The 18,455-nt window shown below is 37.3% G+C and overlaps 1 protein-coding gene across 2 annotated transcripts in view; it reads right to left on the minus strand.

Moving 5' to 3' along the window:
* Window positions 1-17,686, minus strand: part of LOC131431451 (ras-related and estrogen-regulated growth inhibitor) — a 35,280-nt gene extending 17,594 nt beyond the window's left edge. The window contains exons 1-2 of one of the 2 annotated variants that reach the window (XM_058597174.1): window positions 16,148-16,286; window positions 9,183-9,243 (exon numbers count right to left, since the gene is read on the minus strand). In XM_058597174.1, coding sequence (XP_058453157.1) covers window positions 9,183-9,207 — 25 coding nt within the window. In that variant the 5' untranslated portion in view covers window positions 9,208-9,243; window positions 16,148-16,286. Of the gene's footprint in view, window positions 1-9,182; window positions 9,244-16,147 lie in introns of both variants that reach the window. The other variant, XM_058597173.1, reaches the window with a different exon arrangement.
* Window positions 17,687-18,455: the final 769 nt, after the last annotated feature.

The raw sequence follows: 18,455 nt of genomic DNA on the forward strand, positions 1-18,455 counted from the left end.
AATCTTATGAAAACCGTGTACAGACGAAATTGTCTTATTTGCTAAAGGAAACCATGACAATGATTTTCGTTCCTAACTGAAGTTTCAATCACAAATTATCTGAAATATGCGTAGAAATATTTCCAAGCGGTTTGTGTAATGATATTGAAAATCAATTCAAAATGATTGAGATATTAATGTTCAAAACCTGTTTGAACGGTATTATTTTCTGTATTTTGAATTTGCACAACGGCGAACAAAACATAAACGTAGTCCTACGTCAAAAGATTTTGAGTGACTTTATTTATGTGAAAATATAGAAGCTGAGACGAGACAAGTATCTTAGTACCTTAGCTATCAATTTTTACCGAAGGAGTCGATTACTATTAGATTCGTGAAAGCTACCAGAAGTTGTTACTTTCTTCTTGCTACTGCATTCTTCTTTTGCCGGTTCGGATAGTAAAGTGTAAAAGACCTTTATCGGTACTTTCCGGTATATCGGAGACACTCAAGTCTTATTCTCACATTTACATTGATGAGATCCTAAAGCTCGGCTCCTCTGCTGGAAGGAGGTAGTTAAGTTACTGAAAGATTTCTGCTTGCTCAAATGATCCTTGTCAGGTCTCATAAATATATTGTTAAATAAAAAAAGTCTCATCTTTCTGCGGTATATCTTCACATCTTTGCTCTACCTTCAGAACTAGCATTCTATAATTTTTATTTTATTTATTATTCCGAATTACAATAAAAATATTCTTATTGTTATGAATAATACTAATATTACCGTTGTTTTTCGCTCGAAATTTCAGGTGGGTAATTACCCACCTTTGGAATTTTCGAGTGGGTAGTACTACCCACCGTACCCACCTCTTTCACCGGCCCTGGGTGTAACCCGTTTTATAGAACCTCCGAGCGTTCTATTGATGAGTGAGTGAGAAAATTGCATTTTTAATGTCATTATGATCGGTCGTGTTTCGTACATAACTTTGTTTTTTTTTTAGAAGTGATAATAATAGATGAGAATATTTTTAAAAAAGTGTAAAAATAAAGATTTGATTTACTAGATCGTAGCACAGCCCATGCAATTGTTCAGTAAACTATAAATGGAATGCGAATTCTGTCAAAACTGAAGGTCAAGTTCAGTTTCGAATAAGAGTAGCCAAATTACGCTCAACTCGAATGAAATACTACGGGTTTTCCTTACGTTTGTTTTGCTTACAGTAAATCCTTCTATCACTAGACAAGTGGTTGAACATGTGGTAGGCTGCTGTCATTATCTAACGATTGCAGTGGTGATTACAGCGAAACCCATTCCTCTACTGTCATTTACTCGTACCCCTCGGCAACGGCATATCTTTGACCCTGTGATTGATTGTTACTTTCGTTCGGTGACATACTGTGAGCAGACTGGCCGTATTTTGGACCACATCATTATCATCATCAGACGCGCGGTAATGATGGACTGTCGTGTTTTCGATCAATTTTTATGATCCAGACAGACGACGGCAGACGCGTTTCGTGAGATGAAAACAAAAATAATAAGTACACATTTGTGATGATGGCTAAAAGTAGCGATGGCGATGTGTGGTGACTGAGATCTGAGTTTTCTACGCCCATCTGAAGCGTTCGAAGTTTATTATCCGCTATCAATTACAACATCACATTCGCTCTCCGTTTCTTCTATTTTACACTTAATCGTTGAGCAATAATAATTTTATGGGCAATTCTATACGTATTATGGAATTTTAGAAAATTAGAATTCATTAAAAGATTCAAAAGTGAGGTTGGTTTCACAAGCCATTCGCCATACATTTGAGCCTTTTTTTTTAAATAACTATTTATTGGAATATGAGTTAAAATTAAATTATTAAGATTTAAATTGGTGGTGACTGTGGTGGTGACTTTTCAGCCCTTAATTAGAAAGTTTTGAGCCTTAATTAGAAAGTATTCTTAGTGTCAATGGGATCGTTGCACTAGGCCTTCCTCTTTCAACTGAATGATCAAATTTCTTTGTTTCTTGGTTGTTTTCAAAAAAGTGCATACTTTGCAGAACGGTATAATATTTTTTTCACTTCCTTACACCGGCTGACACAGAATCACTTGTGAAACAATTTTGATATTATGGGAATCAAGCGGATTTTTCACTTTGGGAATCTGGGGAAAATATGGGTCCATTCATTCATGAATAGTATATTTTTGTACCCTTTAAACGCTATTGGAATATTTTTTTAAGATAAATGTTTTCGAGATTGACAATATAAGTCCATTTACGAATATTTGAGCTGCTGGCGTTCAAATTTAGGATAAAAAATTCGAGCAAAGATAGTTTTGCTTTTTTAATTGGCACCTGGCCCCAAATGATTCAGAGTAAAAGTGCAAAAATCATCACAGAAACTTGACGCACACCCGCACCTTCATTCAATTTTGGTTAACCTTTCGCCAATTGAACCCACTCGGTATTTTCATTACAGCCCAGAAGACAACCCGATTAGAAGGAGTTTCGTACATTGTCGACCAGTTAGGTTCCTGTTTCAGTCTAGACGTTTTCTACAGATGGCATCTCCTCTTACGAACTACACGGCAAAAACAACGAACATTATAATGTGGCGAGTAATAGACAATTTTAAAAAGAGTTAACCTCAAAACCAAAAGCACCGTTGTCATCGCGACCAAAGACAATCATCGTTGACATCAATAAAAGTAAATCTTTCTGAAGGATAAAAAATATCATTTTTGCGATTTTTATTTCAGAACTATCGCTCAACAAAATGAATTCAAACGATTTGCATAATACAAAGCATCATTCGAACAACATTTTGTAATTTTTCGTGAAAAAAATTGAGAAATAAATCGAAAAAGATGTATTTTTGAGGACGCTTCTTGAAAATCATGATTTGCAGTGCCCACTGTATCTCAGCGCAGACTAATCAGAAGTCAACAAATCAAAGCAGAATAGTTGTAGAAGATGTTTTTCTAGACTCCAACGTTTTTGTTTGATTTTTTTTTTAATTTTTGGTTATTGTGTCAAGTAAAAACGATGATTTTTCACATAAAAATCTGCCATTTTGTAGCTGTAATACCTCTCCAAAGTAACAATTTTACATGTAGAAAGTGTGCGCAAAATTTGCAAATAATTGGTGAAATAGTTTTCGAATGACGATGGGCACTGACTTTCAAAACCTGCTTTTGAGAAAAAATGTTTTACTATAAGAAAATATAAAATAAAAGCAAATAAAATAAATGATTTTTCAAAAGTGTTAGACCCTACCTGCCCCTTAAGGAGCAATTATACCTCGATCTAAAGCGAGTTAATACGTTCCAAGTGAATAAAAGTAATACTGTTATATGAATTTAATGCTACTTTGAGCTCAAAGTAATTGAATTTGTCAAGCACAGAAACAATGTGCCGTTATTGTTACGGCTGGAAGATTACCTTTCATGATTTTCACGTGACTGAGAAAGCCGTGAACAATCTCTGAAGACAGATATAATGTATTCTTTTTCGAACATGAAAACATCAAGTACAACTTTCTAGTGGATATTAAAGATTTGTGTGTGTATATTCCTTCAGCTGCCAGCGATAATGTTATTTCAGGAACTACGTCGCAGTATTTTTTCAAGTGGAAGTGCGGATGGTTTTTTTTCGCGATGTCAAGAATGACGTACATTTGTTACGCATGTGCTTAAAGAAGCCTAACTCTTCTTAAAACTTGCTTCAGATAGAATTGGAACAAAGACAATTGCCTGTATTTCAGTTATTTATTATTGAACTCAAGATCTTTTTTTATACAAATGTAGCGTTTTCTTCATACTATTAAGAAAAAATACGGATAAAATTATTCGTCACGGTTTCGAACGAATTCTCGAATTTTTCCTGTAACACGGCTCATTAGGCGGCGCACACCTTCTTCGTCCATCGTTTCAGCTATCTTATTCCACCAGGTCGTCATCTGATTGATATCTTTGACCCTTTCCCTTTGCCTTGAATCTCCTCTTCATGATTGCTCAGTATTTCTCAATAGGGCGGAACTGGGGGCAGTTGGGTGGGTTAAGGTTTTTCGGAACAAACTGGACCCCTTTCTTTGCATACCATTCTTGAACAACTTTGCTGTAATGACAGCTTGCCAAATCTGGCCAAAACATTACGGGATGGTCGTGGGATCGAATGAACGGTAAAATTCGTTTTTGGAAACACTCTTTTTGGTACACATCGGAAATGTCATTGTCTTATTTGTAACGAAAGCTTTCGTTTTTGCCACAGCTGCAAATGCCCTGCCAAATCAAAAATTTTCTTGCAAATTTGTCCGCAAAAACCAATTTAAATTTGGCTGGAACATCCCCCCGAGCCGTTGCCAAGTAAAATTTTTGACTTGGAATTTGCCCGAAGTCAGCCTTGACATAGGTTTCATCGTCCATCAGAAGACACCCATCGAACTTGGTCAGCACCTGGTCATATAGTTTCCTAGCACGAATTTTGACCACACTTCTGTTCGGTTCGATTTGGCTGTTTGCTAGCTCGATACGACTTGATTCCTTCCCGGAGTCGAGTTCTCCTCCGACAGATTAGGATTACTTTTAATCGTCTTCAAAATCTTACCACGCAGTTCCCGGTCGACAGTTCCACTTCGACGATTGTCTTGAGGCTTCCAAATCGTCGTCATTGTTTCCTTATATTGTTTGATAACGCGCCATACAGTATTTCTGGGTAATTTCAGCTGTTTAGCTAGCCTAGATGCAGACCACAATGGATTTTCCAAATAACTGTGCACAATTATTCCCTTCTTTCGGCTTCCATGTTGATTGTTTACAAAGTACAGTCGATGTGCGGAATGTCAAAAATCATATGTAAAGCTTACAAAATTCCCAACACGTGGGCGTCAAGAACTTCCAAATCCGTCCACCAGGAGCGCCACAATATGAGCAAAAGTTTGTTCCAATTCTAAATGAAGCAAGCTTTATATGCGATTCGCGTAGATGACAAGCGATTCACAAGGATCGCTTGTCATCTACGGACATCAGTAGTACATTCACATTCATACTACACATACTACTAGAAAGCAGTTCATTGGCATAATTCTTATAAGGAACTGAACAAACACATTTGTGTTCGTAATCTTTCAGGAGCGAGAAAAAAAAGTTGTACTCGCTTAATTTGATCAGGTTGGCAAAAAAACAATTTGGGTTGTAGTAACGAACGAAGTAATAAAATTTTTCACTAAAAAAATTCTTATTGGGTTAAAAAAATGAATCAAGTAATTCTAGCCACCAAATCTAGAATGAAAGATTTCACCATTCAGAGTTCTCAATATAGTAAAACCAGGCCCGTGGGCAGCAATCATTCTAGGTGTGGGGAGGGGGTTAGAGATTTCAAGGGAGGGAAGGGTTCCAAAGGGAATGCACCAAAATTTGAAAGAAAAGTGCGTCATCCACAGTACTGAAACTGTAAAATAAATTCTGAGAACGAAGTATGAATTGTCAAATTATGTGCACTTTTATATAATAAGTACTCTATTGTTCATGAAACTTAAAGCTAAAAAATCTTCCATGGATAGGGTTAAAACCCCTAAAACCCCCCTCTGCGCACGGGCCTGAGTGAAACAAAATGCAATATGAAATGATGCATGCACTGGAAGATGAATTTATATAAGTATTGACGGCTTTCTCAGTCCCAAATCACTAGGCAAACAATTTAATTCTTAATTTCCCCCATGGGCAATTTAAGAATTAAATCGTTTGCCTAGTGATTTGAGACTGAGAAAGCCGTCAATACTTATATAAACAAAATGCAATTTGCGTAAATTTGAGTGAAATGCGACACTCTATTTGTGCCACATAACCGAAGCCTGTTTTCCAAGTGTACTCAAAGCTAGGTTTCTTTGACTTAGTTAGGTCCGAACGAGTGGTAGCGAGGTCGGACAGCATACGAACAAAAACGATATGGCTAAGCCGCATTAGACGCATTTAATTGCGCTCAACAAACGGAAAGTTACCGCTAAAACTTTCCTTTTAGATACACCAATGCAAAAGAGTATTCTCTCTAAATTGAACATGGAAAAAATGAATTATCTGTTATTTAAAAAGTCATTCGGTGAAACCGGGTCAGGGTCACGGTTCAATACATAAGGCTCTAGTCTTATAATCTCTTCATTATCAACTCTTTGGATTTTTCACAAAGAAAGGCTATGCAATCACTGTGAAAAACGACTTTTGAACGGAGGCCTTGGAGGGCCGAGTGTCATCCAGAGTCGACTTCCGGTTCCGGAATAACATATGTACAAATCCATGAGAAAATATGCACTTAATTTTCTCGGAATTTTCTTAACCGTTTTTTACAAACTACGATGCAAATAAAAGGTTTTGAAATTCTTTAAAAAGTCCTCGAAAAGTTGATCCAGATCCGACTTTTGGTTCTGGAATGCACCGCGATAAGTGATTAATTTTCAAGAAACACACCGGTAATAATGAAGAAAAGTTCCTAAAACGGAACTCACTTCGATTTCTCAGCAACGGTAAAATCGATATCCACAAATCATTATTCAAATTAAAGCTCTCAGTGTCTTAAAAGATACTGTGCAATTTAATTCAGATCCAACTTCTTATTCCGAAATTATAGGGTGATGAGTATTAAAGCTTTCAAACTATCATACAAAATTATGCAAAATCGGTACATACGTGCTGGCATGGAAGAAGAAAACATCACCACTTACAAATTGAAAAAGTTATGGTAGTTTATACTCAAAAAAATTTTTTAATTTTATTCAAGGTTGAAAGAAAAGAAAGGTTCTGAAAATATAAGCAATATGAGAAAGTATTGTATTATTGTAAGTAGTCACAGTGGCAGCAGTCTCTTACTTTAGTTCTACACTGGAGCCTTGATCAGATTTGCTTTTATTAGCATCTATTTCAAATCAACAGAAAACAAATTTTCTCAGAGAAGGCTTCGCTCGAAAGTCAGTTTTTCCAGCCGACTATATCAAGCTTTGAGTCGATTCCTTCTTAGGGTCAGAAGACAAGATTTTGTTTTGGTCCGGATTTCATAATTGCCTGAAAAGTTGAAAGGTAAAGTTATGGTTTTCGCAGACAACTCAATGAATAAAGAAAAAAACTAATCACAACATATTCAAATTTCACCTCAAACGTTGAAGATTTCGCGCATGGTATGAAGTTGCAATCTTGACTATACTTAATCAGAAGTATAACAACTTGTGTGTAGAGGAAATCATTTTCAACATTCTGGGAATCGAGCTCCGCGGGGGATCAATTTAAAACTGGTTTTCGTATAATTTTCCTTCCCTTCATGTTGTGGTGAATCGACGATGGCATAAATCATTTGTGTCATGAAATCGGTTAGCCACAAATTAATTTTTCTGATTCCATTGTATCAATTTCCACGCGGTAGTGTGCTATCTGCTTCCGTGGTTTGCTCAAATTCTTTCCTGCCGGTGAGTTGAAATGAATCACCATCAGTTTTGAAAAGGGGGGAAACTTCAGGAAACCGCACGCATGCCTATTCGGTTAGATAACGCCCAGACTGAGCACTTTAATCTCACAACAAGAAAGCAAACGATTTTCTCGTTCAGGTTTATTTTTACTACTCGGCCCGATGTGTTTACAATCTGGATGCTGGATTCGATTTCCCATGGAAGTATTATTTTTTATTGCCTACGGTTTTTCACTCACTGAAAGATGCTCACGTTATTTCGGCGGTAGTGCAACATTGCGAATAAACAAACATAGTTTTGCGACCCAAACGATTAAGCTGAACATTTGGCATCATTGGGTGGTACTGACTTCGGCAAGGGAAAATCTCCGGCTAGACCACGGGAAACGATGGGTGTTCGTCGATGTGTAAGCAGGATACACGTGGTCTCGCGATTGACAGTTATATATGATACTGTTCTAATATCAAAGTTGAAGTTTATTTTCCAACATATGATCCGATGCCAATGTTATATTCCAAGACTCAAATGCTGGGTTTTAATTAATGGTGACTAAGCTTTTTTTCCAATTGTTCCCTGACTTGAACGCTTGACGAACTTAATTATTCACTCAATTTAAATCGTCACTGTCAAGCCAAAATTTACCTTCTACTCATTTCAGTTCATGTTCCTTCGTTTGAACCCTTGACCGCAGCTGGTTACCTCTTCAAGTGATTTACCGCTACAAAGGAATAAAAATGCAATAAACTCAAATTTAAAATGACAGCAAAGATTAAGTCTACAACAAAATCCAGTCGCCGTCGTTGTGCGTTCTTTCACTTGCACCAGTATTGGGAAGAAAACGGATGTTACTTCTAACAAACGAAGCAAGGTGTTTTTCAGTCGTAACTTTTCCGACCCAATGTTTGTACGCTTTGTGTAAGTTGTTTTTCCGGCGGTTAAATAAGATGCCGACTGTTTTTTATTTTGCATTTAACGTTGCATTCAGTGATTTAAAGGTTTCCGCGAAAGATATAAATATTTATCGGAGTCAGCGACGAATTTTAACATCACAGTCAATTTTACAATCTCTGTCAAGTGTCTCCTTTCTGTGGCTGACCCAATTCCCAGCGTCAACCCGAAATGCAATATAAATCTTCTCCGCAGCTGTGTGTAGTTGGAACCGCCCAGCCCATTTCCGATGGACACCGATCCGTGTAATCCGAGTGAAAGCATGTCGCGTTTGGGGCGCGGAAAGTATTTTATCACCCACAGGTTTCGCGTTTTCGTCTTCGGTGGCTGCCTGAGGGAAGCTGGATCCCCGTAGTATTATTCATAGTAGTACTAGTAGGTGTAACCATCCCGTGATGCGTGAAAGCAAGCCGACAACTCACGATAGCGGCACGTTCGGTTTTTTGTAACTGGCATCCAGTTACAGACGTACCCCACTCTCTAGTCGCGACGGCCTGTTCAAGTCAAGAAATATTATAGATATCACGCAATCTGCGGGAAATGTGACTTATTTTTCCTCTTCTCTTTGAGAGCTAGGTTATAATTTTCGATGGAAGTTTTTATTCATGAGCCTTTGTAAATGAAAACAGATTCAATTACAGACATTTTGCGGGATGAATAATTTATTTTCGAAGCTTTCCTAGCCGCAGAATAATGAACGAAACTTGAACAATATTATACGCACTTCAAAATTATACCATCTCGTAAAATGAGACCGCTTAACTGGTAATCGCACAAGTCGAACTGTCCAGATGTTGCCCGTCCAACTATTACCTTTTTGTATCGGTGGTACAATCATATGCAGATCAGCGCTATGCCAATTATCAAAAAATGTCTAAGAAAAAGAATAAAAAAGGAAAATATTACTTCTAAGAATAGTTTACCTGAAAAATGGGCGCAATGTGAAGAATTCAAAAGAAGTCTAAACATTGAATAGAAAAAATTTGCAGACTCCCACAAAAATTATACATATTCTTCATCGAATTTAAATGCAGAGCTGACTTTATCAAGCATTACAATTCCGTTTCAAGAACGAAACTATTGAACGTGCAAAATAAGGCCAATAATCCTTGCGAATTTATTTCAGAAAGTTTAATTGTTGGACTGTTTTATCAATGGAGGCAATGGAATCAAGGTGAAATTGACTTGAATATCATACGCCATTAAAATTAGTTTTACGAGATTATTAAAAATGTTCATATTAGGTCATATATGAACAGAAATGATGGTACGGTCCCTGAGTTCTGATCCTGAATAACTAGAAACAGTGGTCAAAAACACCTCACATTGGTTTCTCCAAGATGCCTCAAATGATTTTCTTCAGCTGAAATCCAAATAAATCTGGATTATTGAATGTTACTTATTCGAGTGCAATTTCTGATTCCGAAAATACAGAATCATCAGGATAAAATATTTGAAGATTATCACAGTAACATATGCGTTTTTTGAGCAAAACACCATCACCGTGCTAAGTTTGTTAAAACATAGTTTCATTCGAAGCCACTACAACTATTTCAATCTCTCTAAAAATCTATGAATTCCGAGTCATAAAAGTAGCTCCCTCAGATAGGCTATAAAGGAATCGACTAGATTTTGAATTCGTTTCAATGAAATGACGCATACATATTCTGCTCTGCTTCGACCGAACAAGTGTCATCTTATCCAGGAAGAGTCTCATTAGGCCATTAGGGAGAATTGGCCTGGCTCTGATAATTTTCATCGCATTAGCGAAAATTGAAAATTCAATGAGAACAGTGGCGTAACAAGGAAATTTGGCGCCCGGGGCCAAATATGAGATTTGCTGCCCTAATCGTTGTGAGTTAGTGAGCAAGAAATAAATAAAGCTGAACTTTTTTATTTATGACTTCTGGTCAGTCAGTAATTTTTACTTTTTTCGGTTTTTAACGATATCAAACTAACTAGAGATTAGAAGAAGAGAAAGAATATGAAATTATAGAGCCATTGTACTCAAGGAAGGGCAAGGATGTGAAGAATAAAGTGCGGAAAAGTGAGACGTGACAAGGGTCATTTAAGTAAGCAGAAGGCTTCTCGTATCTAAACTTTTACCTTCTACCAGAGGAGTCGAACTGAGGCATCTTAGCGATACGAGTCATCCGAGTCTCTGATATGTCAGAAAGTAAAGGCAAAGGTCGTTTGCCATTTACTATCCGAATCTTCTTAAAATCTCTAGTTAGTTTGATATCGTTAAACACCGAAAAAATAAAGCTGAACTTAAAACGAAATTTAGGGATAAACCTAAGTTTGTGCTTAGGGCACATAACCGTTTTTACTTTTCTTTACGTTTCGTCTCACGTCGGCACGTCAGTAAAGACATGGCACTTCGGTGCCAATTAATACGCGTTTTTCAAATAGCATTAACTTCACGTCTACTTAGCGGTTCAAATTTAACTGTTTAAGTTTGCATTAAGCAGTTCAATTTGAACTGTTCTGCACTGACGAGTCTAAGACAAAACGTAAAGAAAAGCATATGAATCAGATAAACTTTCCAAGGCGGTACCAACATGTGAAAAGGACATATAGTGCGATAGATCCTTGCGAAAATTACAAAAATAATTATACTAATTACTCAGATTTCAAGCATATTGTACAAAATTTGGAAGATTAGGCTTCCACCCACAAGCTCTTATCGATTTTTGTGCGATTGGATAGCTATAGAGCTGAACAATGAGCATTCCATTTTGTAACATTCACAAAGGCATATCGTACGATAAGTCCTGATCACATATTGGTACCGAAGTTACAACCCATAGGCAGTGATAGCATTGCACTAGACTGATACTCCGTCGCGTAAGCTTCGTGCCTGCACTGAGGATGCAGCCGTTGAACACCGCACAAAAAAGAATTCGCATTTGTGTTCACGGTCGAATAGACCGATTTTGGGTGTGCACTTGCGACTAGAAAAGTCGGTGAGAGAGAACCATATTCTCTTCGCATGAATCACACTCAGGTGCACTCATTTAAATACAACCGTACAAGAGTACACCGACATGCACACTAGTGCGCGAACAGTTCAGTGATTTTGTATTATCTATAGACAAAGAAGTCTACCTTGGTTTGAAAATTTTCATCGCAATAGTGAAAATCGAAAATCCAAAGCGAAGTTGGATTTTTGTTGGATATGCGAGCGTGTACACTTTGGTGAAAACATTTGCGTTCACCTCAGAGAATTTCGATGTGCTTCTTTAGCACTCTGGTGCGATCCTGAGTTATAGACGAAAGAAAATAAACTTGCGCTTCCATGATGCACGCACTATGTATATAGAAGTGTGGCATATCTGTGTAAAAGAGAAGGCCTCTCGTTGATGTTGTCAAAGTGGGGGGAGAAATTCAACTTGCTTTTCGCCACACAGAGAAGATCGACATATCTGCTCATAAGTAATGGCTATGAACTATCAGTAATAATACAGTAAAATGATTTACCAGAAATAGTACAAAAGAGACAGCACAGGACTTTTCTTTCAACTGACTAATAACTAAAACAATGATGAAGGTCAGTGCAGTAAAACTTCATTCAATTCAATTGAAACTGAATGTGGAACACATTGACGATCTCTCCAATGCAGTAAACTTCACTTTCTGACACACACAATGTTTGCTGACGGCCCGAACGGGCAGCATTCAGTTCATCACTCGTTTTTCTTCAATCGAGGCTAAGTTTAACCACCGTCAGTTGATCTCTTGTAGTAACAAAATATCTCTTTCAATAGTGTGAGAGCGGCCTTCAAATGAGGTTCATGTAAACATTCGGATTGATTCAAGATAATAGATGAATTACAAACCAGATAGCTGAGATATCAATCACAGAATACACATAAATTAATTGTTTCCTCCTTCAGTTTTCATTTTTAATACTTTACTCCATTTATAATTCTATTCGTTCGAACTTACTTACTACCAAGAGCGAAGGCAATAAAGGAGCTACACGACTTGGTATTCGAAACTGAGCAAGCAAAACGTCAAATGACTAGGTACGATTATTCAACTGACGATTAATTCCGGGAGCTTCACTTGAAAATGACAGCAAAAGTCACATGAATTAGTAGGGATATGCTGACGGTCAGTGGCCATATATTTCATTTTCAACTGATATTATTCGATTGAAAATGAAATTTTACCGCACTGATGAAGGTTGCTAAAAGCATGCCGAAATACTAGATTCTGTTGTCGTTTTTCATTCATTCCACTCGCTCGGTGCCAGTGTTTTGCCCTGACAGTTGATCAATGAAACGGTTTTGTAAAGTTTTTCATTTGCACGCTTGCTGCTCTGAAAAGAAAACGGGTGCAAAATAGTTGCCCGCGAATTGCCCCGAAAGTGCGTTCTTTTCGTGCGGTGCAAATCAATGAAACACAGTGCACCTGTTTTGATTGCCCGACTGCACGAAAAGTGCACGGATCGAGCAAAACACTCCACGAGTGTTCTCAATGAAAAACGACATGTGTATGTTACTATTCCGTGACATTAGGGGCGAAATAGTAACGAAATTTTTGATATAGTGGAATTATTTTCTTTAAGCACGACACTCGACTTCAGCTCGTACAGCTAACATCCCCCAAAAAAAGTAAAACAGAAAAGAGTATTTGAACTAGTGAACATTCGGTTGACTGCATTGATCTGTTTTAAAATTCAGCAGAACATGCATGAGAATGCGCGTGAATTAAACATAGATTCTCCCGGATAAACTTCTGTAGTTTCTGCACCATGAACCTCTTCAATTTCTACGCTAGTATTAGCCAAATTTTTAGCAATTTTTTCAATATTTTACCATTCTCATGGAAGGACTATGCAATCACTGTAAAAAACGACTTCTGAGACCCGAAGAAAAAAGGGAATTTAATCTTCTCAGGGAAGATGGAACCTGCTTCCACAAACATAGATTTAAACGAAATTCACGATTTCATAGAAAATTCCTATGAAATTTGTATTCGACTTCCGATTCTGGAGTAACAGGGTGACAGTGTGAAAATTTTAATTTCTTTTTTTTTACACGAGACAGACGAAGCAAGTTCTTAAAAATTGGATAACAAATATCTCTAGTTTGCAGATGTTGTTAGTTGATGAGTACGTTCAAAGTGAAAATACAAAAAAAAACTCTTTTGTGTTTGGAACTGTTCCATTTTATAAGACTCGTTAGTTGAGAGAAGAATCATCAACATGTCTGTCAATATATTCGTGATTTAACAGATAGAAGGCGTCTCTAATTGAAAACTATTCCTTCAGATGTCATCTGTCAAATTTTTCGCATCAATCGTCTAATTCATCATTTGGAAAATTATATACAATGAAGATCATAGAATTTCATGTGTTGATAAAAGCCTGTTTTTCAATGCAACAAAGCGAGTGGGTAATGTCATAGACATAACTGGATGACGTGAATACGAATAAAACTGACATGCTTTTTTCACACTTCAGAATATCGATAACTGTACGAAATAGGAATTGATTGATTGTGTATATTTTGCAAGCTTTCAATGCTTCACTTGCAGAACTGTAACGGTATAAGGCGAGACACACGAGAACAATAAATTAATGGGTTGTTTATGACATGAAAAATGAAATGTTCAAATTCATTAATGAATTTATTTAGATTAGTAAAATCCACAGCAAATCTTGTGTGGCAATATAGGATTTCTAAATTTAAGATGGAATCAATATGACATTAATATTTAAAACATTTCTTGTCAAACCAGTCTCGAAAATATAAATTCTATTGCGATTTGAAAGAATATCTCCAAACCGAAAGTCGCCTTACTGTATTTTTAGCATTCTATAACAATAAATTATTGATATATTTTGGTCAAAAATTCATGAGAAATAGTAAAATGTTATCCACTTGTAACCAAGGGGTTTAACGCATAACTTAAACAAAATGAAACAAATCAATAATATATCCCGACCCAGTTTCCTTCAACTATAAACTTAATCTACTCCAACTACTTCTTTTTGGAACCTGCAAATATCAGTAGAAACTAACTAGAACAAGCAGAAAAAGTTATTGCAAAAATCAATAATTTCTCGATATTTCCAAGAATTCTTTTGGTTGATATAGTGATAACAACAAATCTGGTTTATTCACCCAATGTTTTCTTGAAACAACCAACATTTATTCTAAGCAATCCAGTTCCAGTTTACAGTAAGCAGATTCAGAATTGTAACTATTATTTCTCGACCTAAAACAACTATTAATTTGGTTGGACAGACAACTGATCGTTTTGTTATTTCGAACATTCGTGATTATTCTGCGTGTACTTAAACTGCTTTCCAAGCAACAACTTCTATGTTAGCCGATTGTTTACATGAAGAATTTTTTGAAGTGGATGTCGTTGTCACTCTTTTTCTAGGAGAAGAAGAGCTTCCATTTCCCTCCTGCGAGGGTTGAGGGGCACTTCGTTCGTGGCTCGTCTCGTCCTCCATTGCCGCATCGGTGGTTTTGTTGTTGATTTCCGTCTTCTTTTCGTTTTCCTTGTTGTTCGCAGTCTTGAGCTCGTTGCTTGTTGCTGTAGAAGCGCCTTGTTGTACATTGGTTGCAGTTGTTATTTGGTTTGATGGTAAAACAGGAGTACTTCGCTCACTAGTTTTCGTTGTTGAACGGTTGACCTTGTCTTTGGTTGAAGATGTTCTTTTCGTAGTTTCAGTGCAAGCTTCACCGTAGTGTGCAGGTTGTTCACAAAACTGACATGTAACCAGCTGATTTTCATAGGTAATCAGCGTTTTACACGGATGTGTCCCACCTTGATCACAAATGATGTAAGATGGAATTGCCTTACGTAGTTGCATACGTACCACTCACATGCCATTCCGGATGCCGGGGAAAAAGTTCCGCCATACTTCTCTTTCGATGGAAAGAACTTCACCGTACTGCGACATGATTTCCCGAACGGACCGATCGCTGGTCTGCGGTAGAAGGTCATGTACCATGTGCACAGGGATTTTGTATTTAATGTTGTCACACTCAACGCTGTGCACCTCGTTGTTAGCCGATGCGAATGCAACTGCATCGCTTTCACGTTTAAACATAATGTACACACAGTTGAATTGAATCTCACTTACAACATTAACGTTTAGATGCATTCGTTCCTTAAGCAAGATTTCAAATTTGGTTGCTGCTGGTCTAACTTTGCAACGCTTGAAATCTATACAAATTGAATTTGGTCTTGTAGGCCAAGTCTCAGGCTTTGTTAAATCGTATTTGACCATACACTCTATTGTTCACTGCACTGTATTGTCTTAGTTTCAGTTGTTTCTACTTTTCAACTGTGTCGGTGTTGTAAAACTAGATTACAAAGTAATATAAGTAATAATTCAAAGTAAAAATAGAGGATATGCTTATAGTTGATCTAAAGTAATTCAGTGTACAAAAGTCTGTAGGTTTTTTATTTAGGCCAAACATTTCGAACCCCACATTTGTTGTAATTTGAGCTCCAATCCGAGATGTAAATGCTCTTATATTTGAAATTTGAAACATTCGTTTAATCTAACGCAATTCAACATTGGCTTGAGCTTACTGAGAAAAGCCAAGGTAATTAATATTTATAACCCCCTCCGAAAAACATTCAATTACTGAATTATTTTCTCGCAAACTGTCTTTAAATTGGAATAGATACCGATTATCCAAGTTCAAAATTTTTAATCATATGTACTCACATACTTCTGCTAGAAACAGACGGTGAGCAAGGATCACTTTTGGGTAAACGTTAAACAAAAAGTTGTTCCCACTTACCGGTTTTCCCCACTCCGCTTTGTCCCAGAACCATGACCCGGAAGGGTTTTGTTTTGGAATGTAGTCCCAGCTTTACCAGCGACGATTTCGGCGATGTGGTGTTCATAATGGGTGTCACGATTAACCTAATGACTCGACGGGCTGCACTCTTCTCTTGTCGGGAAGTAACAACGAAGCCCCAACAGGAGAAACCATGGAATGTTGGCTGTGTTCGTAGGTCAGGAACTTTTCCAATAAGCCTCGGTTTTGTCGGCAACGACAATGCTGCCGGTGGTGGGCTAAGTTTTCCCGAAGCTTTTCCGATATTTAGTGGTTAAACAATCGATTAATACTCATTTACTGACTCTCGACTGGATACTCCACGCCCGGGAAGTAAATAAGTCTTGTCGTCTGGATCATGAATTACAATTATTTTCGGCCATCACCCGTAATGGAAGCGTATGTTTACACTGGCACGTTACCGACAGAAACGATTTTCACACTTGGTACTCTACGCTTGCACTCTTCGTTCATGCTTAAATGATGGGCCAGTAAAGTATTATTGTGTGCATACAATTTAACAAACACTGCAGGGGTATTTTATTAATTGGTTTGGCTCCTGGACTTCGTTTCAATATCAGTTTGAATGTATGCAAACATGAGCAGAGGATTTAGGATTCAATTAGTAGCAGATGTTTTGTTATTTGCACGAACTTTTGCTATTGCCATTGCTTCCTAATGAAGAAGGCGTTCATCCTGTGTCCGACCAATCAGTATCATTTTCCGAAAAAGACCATGTGAATCCTGAGCGACGTTGTGTAGTTAGAGTTGATCTGTTCCTGACTGGTAATGTTTGATTTTTTTTTCCTCCTACTGCTACACGAAAGGTACGATGAATCGGCTATCAATGCAACACGTCGCGAACGAACTTGAACCCATCGTGACAACCGTCGAAACGGGCCGAGGGATGAGGATGATTAAATTTACACTCGTAACACCCAATTCGATTATTGCACTTCCTTCACCTTGCCACTGCCGTATCGGAGCGTGAAAACGCGGTTATTCACAACATGCGGTATTTACTTCCTTCACCCGAATGCCGTACGCATAGCACGACTTAATCCAACCGATGCCTGAACGTAAAATAATCATCGTTTGGCGGTTCCTGAGCCGTTATATAGTTCGGGAGAAACTTTCGCTATTCTCTCCGGATATTTTTCCCATCTACTACGCTACTGGCAGAGCTGTGAGTGGACGAACGGAACGTAACGAAACGCTCGTGCTCTCTGTGTTTTGGTTTTTCTTGTGATTTTCCAATCGTTTACTTTTCCTACACTACACAATGTTGACTGACGCCTGTTGCTATCGTTCCGTGGCATTTCACTTGGTTGTTCTACATACAATGAGATATGTGTGAAAAATGAATCCGATTTGGGTTGTTGATGCAGAAAGGAGCAATTAACTTAAAGCGATTGCTGATAAATTGACAAAAAATAAAGTTTTGTATGTGTTTTAAATCGTACTTTACGTTCTACTATTCTGCTGTGAGGACTTGTAGAACTTTATTCAAACTTCATCACTAACTCATCTATTTGAATATGTGCCCTCAAAGATGTTCTGATTAAAACAAGGTACTTTCAAATCGATATAAAATATGGTTTTCTCACATTTATGACATTCCATTGCTTATTTATTTATTATTGTTATTTTGATTGATTTGAATGAGTAAACATTTCGTCCAAGTCGCTAGAATTTTGCATACAAAATTTTCAGTCAAAATAATGTTACGAATTGACATCTCATCACACTAAGTTACAATAAGTTCCAACGTAACTTTTCGGTAATCTAACTCTTACGACGTGTTCACATTGACTGTTTTTAGTTGCCAACTGTTCACCGTAACAAAATGTGACAATGAAAAAGTGACACACTACAAGACAAAGATGATTTCAATACGGTTACCGTATTCATTGTGATGCAACAAAGAAATACAATTACAGTGTCGGTTGAAAGCTTCCGTACATTATCCCGAACAAAAATGTTAAATCAATAAGTAAAATAAGTAGACAATTCCTTCAGTTTAAAAATATTGGCTATAGTTAAATCTGCGCTAATATGAAAATTTTTTGCCGGTACATGTGTGAAGCAAAATTGTTTCGTTTTGGGAAGTACATTCTCTCTACCAGAGAGAATATTTCGACACTTTGTCATGGCAGTGTATGCATGGATAAGCTTATGCAATTGGCTACCATTATGACCAGGGAATGAAATATTCATTAAATTTGAATACAAACGAAATTTTTAATTTTTGCGATAGGTGAACTGTTTC

This window comes from Malaya genurostris, chromosome 2 (assembly GCF_030247185.1).
Source record: "Malaya genurostris strain Urasoe2022 chromosome 2, Malgen_1.1, whole genome shotgun sequence".
In the NCBI taxonomy this organism is placed as follows: domain Eukaryota; kingdom Metazoa; phylum Arthropoda; class Insecta; order Diptera; family Culicidae; genus Malaya; species Malaya genurostris.